At 32.3% G+C, this 11,802-nt stretch overlaps 1 protein-coding gene across 1 annotated transcript in view; it reads right to left on the bottom strand.

The window, feature by feature from the left end:
* The window catches only part of LOC110039006 (secretory carrier-associated membrane protein 2-like), a gene marked incomplete at its 5' end in the record, with an annotated part of 61,426 nt that extends 53,782 nt beyond the window's left edge, over positions 1 to 7,644 (bottom strand). The window contains 3 exon segments of the mRNA XM_020743943.1: positions 4,022 to 4,084; positions 4,481 to 4,597; positions 7,508 to 7,644. Coding sequence (XP_020599602.1) covers positions 4,022 to 4,084; positions 4,481 to 4,597; positions 7,508 to 7,564 — 237 coding nt within the window.
* Positions 7,645 to 11,802: the final 4,158 nt, after the last annotated feature.

Here is an 11,802-nt window from a genome sequence, read left to right as displayed (position 1 = left end):
TTTTTGAGATGCATTTAGGCTTGCTATACTTAAGGAACATCGGATCTCACGGGCGTACAGGTTTGCTTTATATTTTTCAGTACTTTATTTTCCTGTTTTCTACCTGCTACTGCTCTTCCTGTACAACATGATTATGTCATTTCTGCTTCTACCTGCTACTGTACTGTATAACATGTCATATTACTCATGTTTTTTTTTCACCTGCTACTGTACTGTATAGCATGTCATATTACTCATATTTTCCATCTGCTACTGTATTATATAGCATGTCATATTACTCTTACTGTTCTTCATGTATAACATGTTGTACTGCTCCTGTTTTTGTCTGTTACTGTTCCACGTGCATTCTACTGTTTGTTCATGCATTGCACACTTTATTTTATTTTTTTTATAACTTCAAACATATTTCATTTTTATATAGTATGTTTAGAGGACTACAACCATAGGGCCGTTTGATTTAACACTATAACTGGATACCCTAGAAAACTTAAACTCGTCACGTCGGTGAGCTTGGAGCTAGCGCGTCGGGCAGCACGGCCATCTTCAACAGCAGAACATATCTTCCCCAGCAAAACCATCCATTATCCTAGAAATTAAACAATAATCCATATGACTTCGAGGTTGTTTGCCTAGCGCAACATAAATCCTCCACATTTTCTTTAGGCATTCGTATAGCTCTGCTGTACGATTTAAGCCCTAACTCGTTTTAGGTTCTGAGTTTGTCGTCCGATATGACGTAAACACTCATATCTTCCAGGCGATTTGTGTGGCCATGTCACATAAATATAAGCCATAATTAAATAAAATTGGCAGGATGAAATACTTTAATAATTTCTTCTCAAAACTGGAGTCAAATCATAGGATAGACTGGGAAGTCACTGAGATTCTCCTCTGGATCTGTGGTCTCCCTTAGTTTCTCTTTATTTGGATTCATCAACATTGTTCCAGGTTCGAGCATTTCCCCTTTCACACCTCTTCGTCCGATTTCGTTGAAAAGTTCTATCATTTTAACTTCTTTGAAGATAGTATTCCCTGATTTTTATCGAGAGTTTTCTTAGGTGACTTCGGTCATTTAAAATGTAATTAACTATAGGGGCTTGCCCTTATAGGAAGCTTTTCCGAACCCAGCCTAAAATAAACCCTATTTAATTCTTTGGATTAAATAGGAGAACTTTAGTTTATTTGATTGAGTCTCATCCTCAAGTCTTGTGTTTATCCCTCAGAATAGATATAGGATTTGAGGTAGAGCGCTCTTTCATTTAAACTGTGAAAAATATGAGGTCAGTTTGATTTCATATTTTTCTAAAATTATATATATATATATGTGTAAATTAAAACGTCCTTCCGAAGCGGGTGACGAGACTTCACTTCCAGCGAACGACAGTTTCTTACGGACAACTTTTGAACAAATCACCCACCAATTGATAACTTTCCCCCTTTCCCTTTTAGCGCCAACAAGAATAACATCATACTTATAGTAAAAGACGTTCACTTCCATTCATACATTTTAAGCAAATAATCCTCTACAATATGCATGAAGTCTAAATGCTTATATGTCGAACTAGAAATCATATGCAAACCTATAGAATATTATATTTTTTAAATCAATACAATATTATTTCACATGATTTGACGGTGCAACCCTACAACAAGTTTCTATACGCTGGTCTCGAGCTCGCCGCCACATATACACCAACTTGAGGAACGTAGACATCGTACGAATTCATAAAATTTGGGTTCATAACATGATTTAACACAAAACATAATTTACTCAGCCAAAACAGACCTCAAATGGACTATTCGACATAAATTGCTCTTTTGAAACACACTAATCTTCTTCCTTTAACCTCCAATTTAACTTCCCACTCGCTAAACTCTTACGAAAACCCTTTTGGAAGCTTGCAAGAAGATTAAGACACTTCCAACACACATTCGACACCTCTATTGGCTGTCATGAATGAGAAAAATACGAAAAACAATGCAAGAGAAAAGGATTTGTGCTTACGGAATTTACTCGTGAGCCCTAAAATCCCAAGTTACAGCTTCTTAGTGTTGCCCGGTTCGCCTACGAGTTCGCGGCTACCCGCTCCCCTGCACTATAGCAATGTTAAATTTATCAATTCGCCTGCTAGTTACGCTTCTGACGTTAATTGGCTACCGATAAACTATACCGCAAACATCTCTATGACGGATTATTGTGCTGCAAATGTTGATGTCAAATTGCTGAAAACGTTCTGACGCAAAATCAGTCATTAAATATTGCATCCGATAGTTCTCCGTCACTACATACGACCGACAAATGCGGCCACAAAATCCACGCCACAAACCTTAGCGACGGAATATTCCAACGCTGATGTGTTTGCAACCAGCATTTTTAAGTTGATTTGCTTTTACACTTTTTTCTAGTTCATAGTTGGTGCTCTTGTTCTTTACAAAAAAGAATAAAAATTAAGTTTAATTGACTTCACGGTACAATTGAAACCTATGTATAGGCAAAAAAATACAAATGACAGAATGGAAATAAAATAAAAGTGTGAAATTTCTCATTTAAGAGAATAAATTACATAATAAAGATGGAATAATCTTAATTTTTAAATTATCAATTTGATAAATCTCTTTGATAGAGAACTACAAGATTGATTGATCTACAATTTTCTATAATATTTAGTGTGATTATTAAACATATATCGCCAATAAATATATATCTAAAGTTGTATTAATCTGTTGAATAATAATGCTAATTGGATTCATGCATTATTGTTTAATGTTATTTTTTAAACTTGTTGGATCAAGATTTTATTTAAGTGGGCTGAGATTAGGTTTAAGAGTTTGGATCTATAGTCCGCTGGGTTGTGCTTCAAAAAACTTAATTTTAAGTTCTTAATTTCATTTTTCTAAGGGCAACCATGTAATCAAACTTGCTAAATTTTATATTGGCTTCAATTATTTTAGTAAATTGTTTTTTACACCTTTGCTCAATAATAAAACTTGGAGAAAATTGAAATATAGTTATTTTTTTTAGTGGTTGGATAAAACAAGAACTGATGGAAGCCCGTTTAAAATAGAGCTTGATTAGCAAATAATCCACTTTCAAGCCTACAAAAATGTTTTCGAGTTGATTTTGATTTTCAAACAACTAATTTCGAATAAAAAATGGTCATTTAATTTTGAATCAAATTTAAATCATATTAACTTGAACATTTTGAATTATAGCCAATCATGACTCAATAAAATTCGACTCAATTCCATTCATATAAAGTGGTCCTAAACTAGAATTACATGAAAAAAACCAGGTCATATGAAATAAAATGTGGGGTTAAAAAAGTAGATGGAGAGATAAGAGCTAAGAAAGTAATAAAATGCTTGTTAATTGTTATTATTAAATAATTATGTTCCAAAATTATAAGCATCAATTGCTTAGGCAAAAAGAAGCAAATTTGATATTCCAAATGAGACATAAATTGCAAATAGGCAAATAAACATTAGGGGCGTGAGTGCTTTAATTTGTAAGATAAGATAACCTCAATCACTCATTGCAGCATCACGCATATAGTATAAAAACTTGAGAATAGATCGAAGTCAAAAATTCATGTTTAACCAAAGAACATGCAAAAAGCATTAAAGTTTCGGATAGGGATGACTCCCCACTTGATCTGTGATGATTAGCCCATATTTCCACTGCAATCGTTCGACTTAAAACAGTGTAATAGGACATCACATCTATATCATTTGCAAAAAAACTGAACTACATTCTTCTCAGAATCAGAGAGACATTATGCTAAAAAAAATCCAACCAAGCATTATTCCCCAAGCCCAATACATTTCATGTTCCATCTATCATACTCAAGTTAGATATATAGAAAAAAAATATTTCAGCAACTCAGGAATAGGCAATGTGAAATTTGTACATCATTCTGAAATGAAAACCTAGAAACACTTGTCTAAAAATTGCATAGGACATATTAAAAAATGCACAATCCAAATGATTAGCATAAGAAAATAAAAACTAACTGAAAATTACCTGCTCCCTCCTCCTCAATTCAGCTTCCTTTGCTTGAAGTTCTTTTTCCTTCTTTCTGGAATCCTACATTAGAAATATAAGAACAACTAAGTTTTATTCACCTCTCAACACCACATGCCCTTCTTATCCACAAAATATGCCCACCGTTTCAGTTTCTTCATCCTATTTCCTTTTTTTCCATTTTTAGCTCTTTTAGTTTTGGAACAAGGTACTTGTGGGTCTGTTTGCCACAAGTGCAGGAGGGTTTGAAGAAGTGGGAAGATAAGGAATTGAATAATTATATAACTATTAGTCACTAAACTGTAAGAAGGAAAATCACTGCCAGCACCAAGTAGTCAAATCTCAAATGCATTAGTGACAATCTCAAGTAAAGTAATTTTCCAAAATAAACAGAAAACAAAAGAAAATTTGTCATTTAGGATGTTATTTATTAGTTGGAAAATTGGAATCATCACTTACCATATTGGAATCAAGTGGAATATCAACTGTAGCACCACGAACATTGAAAAAACCAGCAGGTTCATGAGGAAGAGGTGAAAGCCTAGAATTAGCTGCAGGGGGAACGGCACTTGTGTTCTGGAGTATTAGAAAAAATTAAAAACAAATGAAGAAACATATATAAGTAAAACTTGAGGAAAATGAAAAGTAACAGGTCAAGTGTGACATAACATGTTCAACTGAAAGCAAGCCATACTTTTACTCAACCATGGCTATTATTTACAATGGAGATAAATTTAGAATGACAGATGCAACAAAGAAATAGGAATAGAATAATTCTAAAAGTGTCTATCTTATTTATTGTTGCATGGTATAGGTGCATCATCATTAACCTTATCCCAACTATTTTGAGGTGGCTTCACCAATCCTCATTTTCATTCCTTACTATTGACTGTTGCCTAAAGTGTTAAACGTGTTCTTCATAAATCATTTTGATTACCTTCTATCCATATTAACTAAGGTCTATTCATTTTCCTTTCTAATCCTTCAATTCAAACTTTTTCCTTCCATCAAATTGGAGCATTGACCATCATTTGTAACAAATTGCCAAAACATAACTAAATTAATTTTCAGCAACCTATCTTCAAGAGATATCACTCTAACCATCCCTCTAATATATTCACTACTTAATTTATGCTTCCCAGCTTTGCAAAATCTATTTATTATTCTCATTTTTAACACTATTAAATGACTTTTTATAGTCTCCACCAGTTAGATCCATATAATATGACTAACCTATTTGTAGTTTTATAAGCTTTACTTTTTAAGTCCTAATGATATCCTCTTATCACATAGTTCTCTTAAAGCACTTCTCAACTTTAAAAACCCAACCTTAATTCTAGAAGTTATTTCCCTATCAATTTCCCAATATATGCAAATGTATAAAATTTGTTCTAATATATTCAATACTTAATTTATGCTTCCCAGCTTTGCAAAATCTATTTATTATTCTCATTTTTAACACTATTAAATGACTTTTTATAGTCTCCACCAGTTAGATCCATATAATATGACTAACCTATTTGTAGTTTTATAAGCTTTACCTTTTAAGTCCTAATGATATCCTCTTATCACATAGTTCTCTTAAAGCACTTCTCAACTTTAAAAACCCAACCTTAATTCTAGAAGTTATTTCCCTATCAATTTCCCAATATATGCAAATGAATAAAATTTGTTCTACTACACTATTTTTCGTATGAGTAAACTTCTTTGCAAACATCAAATGCATAAAGAATAACTAGTTTCTATATGGAAATAGGTGAAGCACTTAATTTCTTCACTAGACACTAATTTTCGCTCCTATTGATGGAAGAACAATGTTGAAAAGAAAAGTCATCTAACTCTCAAATATATCAAGTTGGGATCAAATATGAAAGGATTGCCCGGAACTCTTCCAACTTGTCATAATGCCCAATGTAGATGGCGAGATTCAAATTCACAATTTAAGTGCATGATGATTGATCATATTTCCATGGCAACATTAAATTGGTAAGCATTCATTAACTCCATATCATTACAAAAGCACCCACCTAGAAGTACAAAGATCCTAGTTTTTTATCTTCTTAAAATGAAGAGTTTCAAACTTTCCTATGAATCCCAACTTTGTGCACCGTTAAATTATTGCAAAAATATGCTTCTCGGAATGTTTAGTATCAACTCAAGATAACAAATAAAATGGCCTTAAATACTACATAAGGAGAAGTTAAAAAAGTTTCTTAGATTTCATGCCCTAGTTATGTAGCCTCTCACTGAAGTAAATATTTTGAACTATGAAATAACCTTTTTAGAGTGCTGTAAATATTATAGATTGATGCCTTCAAAGAAGTTTATTGAAGGAAAATAAAACTTCTAATAACTTATCTCCGCCCCTTGTGTTGCCATAAATAAATAAATTCACATTTTATAACCATTAAGTTGGTGTTCCACCCAGATTGAAAATTGCAATTACTTTATCCCTGTTTACTCTCTCATGTTAAATAAAGATAAGCGGAAAATTCAAAGTAGCCAAATTTCAAATGGAAGCATAGACAAATTAGAACATCAAAAATGGTATAAAAGCATTAGAATCTTGAATAACTTGTAAAATATCATATGCTAAAACAGGATTGGATAAGTACATCATTAAATAGGTTGCTCCAAATTTAGACTTCAGAATGCAAACCAAAGTTAAATGAAAGAAAATGAAGATTGGGAAAAAGAAGGTAGAGAGAAATGGGATAGCTTGCATCTTTACACCAAGAAATCACATGAGCGACAAGCACTATCTGCTTTACAAGCCACTTTTGAACTTATCTTCTCCTTGTAAAATAAAATAAATTTTCCTCCCATCCCCGACAGAAATTAATCGAGCTACTGTTCAAACTACTACATCCCAAAGCTAGCTAATTTACTAGATCTAAAGTAAAGCATATCCAAATATCATAAATCTCCAGTAAAATCATAAGCAGAATCCAACTAAGAAATTATTTTACACATGGCTGCAAACAAATAATTGCAAAGAAACTAGGAACACCAAGGAGTTAATAAACTTCTATAATTATAGCAAAGCTGATCTAGATTCATTAATTGGTCATCTACAGTATCTTTTCACTCCAAATCCCTCAACAGACAGTCTCCATCACTCTCACATCGAAGCTCCAGTTTAAAAGAATTCCTGAAACTTCATGGAACCAATGAACAAAAATAACATATGAAGTAACATCTTATCAAGAAACTATTCTAGGATTCAAAACTGCTCCAGGTGAACTCCAACAACCCAGTGACTATTATCCCAATAAAAAATTTCCTAAAATATATTGCAAGTTCTCCGATTAAATTCCTCTGGAAACAATAGCCAACCAATTGGCATCAATCAATCAAAAAGGCAAAAAAAATAAAAATAAAAAAAACAGATCCAATAGATGATCAAATTCCTCGAAAAATTTTAGATTTGACACCCTCGGGTTGAACAAAGTAAAAATCAGAAAAACCAAGGGGCGTGGTACTCACCGCAAAGGGGTTAACCTCCTCTTCGTCGAAGGGATTTGGATCATAGCGACCTGCCATGAGGCCGGCAGTAGAGAAATAACGCGGAGCAGATAGGAGAGAAGCAAGGGGGATGAGAAGAGCAAGAGCGAAGGAAGAGGACTACTTAGACTTCGCAAATTTTCTACCGTCTCGCACCACTTCGTGGCTGTCCGCAGAGAAGGTCAAACTTTCCTTTAAACGTTCCCAAGCAATAAGCATGCATACAACTATAACCCATTCCACCATCAAAATTTCGGTTATACCCCTAGTTAAGAGAGAGAGAGAGAGAGAGAGAGAGATTTCACGCACACACACGGACATTGACATATACACACAATTCATATGCATTTATAGATCTAGTTCTTAAAATATTTTTATATATAAATTATTTTTGTTAAAGATTTATATATGAAAAATGTCTCGTTAAATAAAACTGCAATGATTGTCATACTTTTGGCGATGTTGTCGATATAAGTTACACATGTATATATGGAAGTTTAGTTGTTACATTTTAAATATATAAAAATTGTGTGGTATGAATGTAAACACCTTCAAACATTGGACGTAAAAATGAAATAAAATAAAATAAATTTGAAAGATATTTAATAAAAATTAATAACATTGCATATAATTTTGAAAAAGAAAAATTGACTTTAAATGTCTTATAATAATAGAAGTTAGCCAATGATACTTTTCTATTTGTTTCTTTTTGTTTTAAATATACTAAAATTTTGTACAGCACTAAAACACTCTTACTTCTAACACTTGATTGTTATTTGATGTATGATACGAGGGAAATTGGCCCAAATTAATGTGTTTGAACTATAATTTGAACAAAGTTTTGACTTGGTAGTTCAAGCTCGTGATTGAAATAAGTTGGACCACCTCTGAATCAAGAGTTCAAATAATTTAAGTGCAATTCAAAGTTGTGTTTAAAATAATTCTTGGACTACGACTTTGAAAAAATTCAAACAATGTTTGAATTTGGTTCAAATAAATTTCAAATCTAGATTGAACATATTTTGATCATGATTCAAAAAGATTTATGTTGGTTCAAAACTTATTTGAACCAAGCTCAAACTTTATTCAAATTTTGATACTCGGCTGATACGCATTACACTGTTGAGTTTAATTAATTATTCATATTTCTTCAAGAATTGCCTTGAATTAAAGCACTCCTTCAACAATTCAATAACTATTATTCATTTTTACATCAAATATAATTATAATATTGGAACAGCATAAGAAACCAATATTATGAAAGATGTGGGTGATTTATCCTATAAGTTACTATATTATAATATTTTATCGACATTGATATATTTGATCTGCATTGGTTTTATCTCTGTTATACTACATTTTTTTCCTCATTACACTACATTTTTTTTTCCTCATTCAAGCGCTTTTATTTTCTTTAAATATCTACTCTTTGTTTGGGGATTGTATCATAATTCTTTGTCCCTTCATCCGAAATTTCTAAGTATCCTAATTTTTTGTTGAATATATATTTTTACAATATGTAATCCATATTTCTAATATATAAAACTTGAACATATGATATAATACCTAACACACAAATCCTAAAATGTTGTTAGTGTGTGTTGACCGGAGAGGCCAATAGTTCAAATTGAATAATGGTATGGACATTCAAATGTTGAGCTTTTTAGAAGCTTCTTCAATAAAAAAAGTTTTTAATTTATTTGTCATAATGTTTGCGTTTGCTAATATGTCGCATCCATCAAAGAACTTTTTGTTTATTGTATGCCTTTAAAACTATATTAAACTAGCTAAAAGATAGAACTATACACTTGATAAAATTATGGAAGCTCTCTAAAATATTTATTTTCATAAAGTTATATTAACTGCCATAGAAGAATGTATAAAACCATTATTCATAGCCAACTTCATTATCTAAATAAGAAGTTATGGCTAGGCTATTAACCTAAACTTTGTTAGAGTTCCAAACAATTTTTTTTATAAACTTAATAAGTTAAAATATGTTCAACATAAAACTATAAGTTCTAAACTTTACCATAATATTCATCATGATATGATGGGTACAACTTCACCTTATATTTTTTAGAAAAAAAAAGATAGATAAAATATCAGTGATATTATTATGTTTATTAGAAATAAAAACTAAGTTTCCTACCATGCCGATTGACTCACTCACTTTAGTCATGAAGTAAATTTATAAAGCACTTTTCAATTAATTACTACAAATGCTATTGAGTGCATTTGAGTGTTAACACCTTGCTTCGTTGCCATGAATAAAGCACTTTCATATTATATATCTAAGAATATTACATTTTACTTAACATTAGATGACATGTACTTTTAAAGCATTAAATACAAGCATTTAAAAAAAAAAGTAAATATACTTCAAATCTAATGATTGTTCAACTAAATATCCTTTTTCTTTACTCATCATAATCAAATATGATAGTGACATCTAAAAATATACTTTAGTGGACTCTCTTATAAGAGTTAATCAATATAGAAATCTCTCTTCATATATGATATGACCATTTTTTGCTTCAATTTAAGTTTAAATCTAGATAGTTATTTATTTGATTATATGTTTATTGAGATATAATAATGTTCTCCAATGGTCTTTCAATCTAACACATAAATTATAGATGTTTTATAATATGTGTCTTATGATCTCAAATATATTTGATTTTGCCAACTTCATAGTTTACAGGTCTTCTATACATATATGTATGTATGTATGTATGTATGTATATATAAATATATATATATATATATATATATAGAGAGAGAGAGAGAGAGAAAGTAGAGTTCTATTAAATCTCAAAAAGAGGTTACAAGTCTAAGGTGGGGGGCATTGAAGTTGTCCCCCTGAAGCAAAAAATAAGGGAAAAGAACGATAGGTGGAAACAGTGACCATTTTAGATTCAGCTCCATTGATAGCTAAGAAATTTGCTAGTCTGTTTCCTTCCCTGTAAATAAAAGAGAAATAAACCCTTGTCTCCATGAGTAACTGTTGTATCTGGGGGGGGGCATTGAAGTTGTCCCCCTGAAGCAAAAAATAAGGGAAAAGAACGATAGGTGGAAACAGTGACCATTTTAGATTCAGCTCCATTGATAGCTAAGAAATTTGCTAGTCTGTTTCCTTCCCTGTAAATAAAAGAGAAATAAACCCTTGTCTCCATGAGTAACTGTTGTATCTGGGTGATCCACTATTGTATGTGCCAAGGAAGAGTTTATTTGCCTGTCATGTAATCCACAAGCTGAGAAAAGTCCAATTCAAATTGTAAGACAGTCCACTTGTTCAGTGTAGCCACTTAAGAGCCCAAAATAAAGCAATTATTTCAGCTTCCATAGCATCTTCTGCCATAATTGGTGATTGAAAATAAAGAAAGCAATTTCCTTTATGATCCCTGAAGACTCCTCTTATACCAGCTTTCTTTAAAGAGAAGCTTCCAGCAGTGTTGATTTTGATGAAAGGAAACATAGGTTTTTTCTACACTACCTTTATGACTTTAAAACTTTTCTGTTCAGCTGTTTTACAAATATTTAGGATGTTTGGGAAGCTTTTCCATTTAATCAATTTTCTAATGTAAGCCAAACAGTTTGCCACTACCTTTCCAGTAGCAGCAGCAATGTCCTCATGTTTTGGCTGATTTCTTGCAGCCCAAAGAAACCACGCAATGATAAAGGGGATGGGACCCAACTTCAATCCTTTCCAGCCACCCCAACAATCACTCAGGCTAGCCCACCCCAAGTTGATGGTGTTAATTTGAAAGTGTGATTGCAAGGCCTTCCACACTTTCCTAGAGAACTCACAGGTAAAGAATAAGTGATGGGCTGACTCCATATCCTTTCTACATAAATGACACATAGAAGGGCCTCTCAACCCCTTAAGTTTCAGTATATCATCTTTTGGAAGTAAAGCATTGAGCACTCTCCAAGAAAAGAAAGACGTAGAAGGGGTTACAAATTTGTTCCACAAGCACTCTCCCCATGGCACCTTAGCCTAATGGTATAACTGATCATAGATGGATTTGGTCAGACTTTGATTGGAGCAGGAGATTAGAACCAATTTTTCTTTTTTATTTCTGTCAAATTGAATATTGGTTACCTTTTTTACTGAGATGTCAGTCAGTAAGGTATGGAGAAAGTCTTTTGACCAAGAGTTCCCCACCCAATAGTCTTTCACCATAAGATTCATGTTAGGAATACTAAGCAAAGGATCCAAAAAAATCATCTGGGCACCATCTGCCAAGCAAAAAAATGATATTTCCATGACCTAA

Source organism: Phalaenopsis equestris, unplaced genomic scaffold (genome assembly GCF_001263595.1).
Source record: "Phalaenopsis equestris unplaced genomic scaffold, ASM126359v1 Scaffold234734, whole genome shotgun sequence".
Taxonomy (NCBI): Eukaryota; Viridiplantae; Streptophyta; class Magnoliopsida; order Asparagales; family Orchidaceae; genus Phalaenopsis; species Phalaenopsis equestris.
The sequence above is the reverse complement of the archived record's forward strand: the minus strand, read 5'-3'. Positions and strand labels throughout refer to the sequence as shown.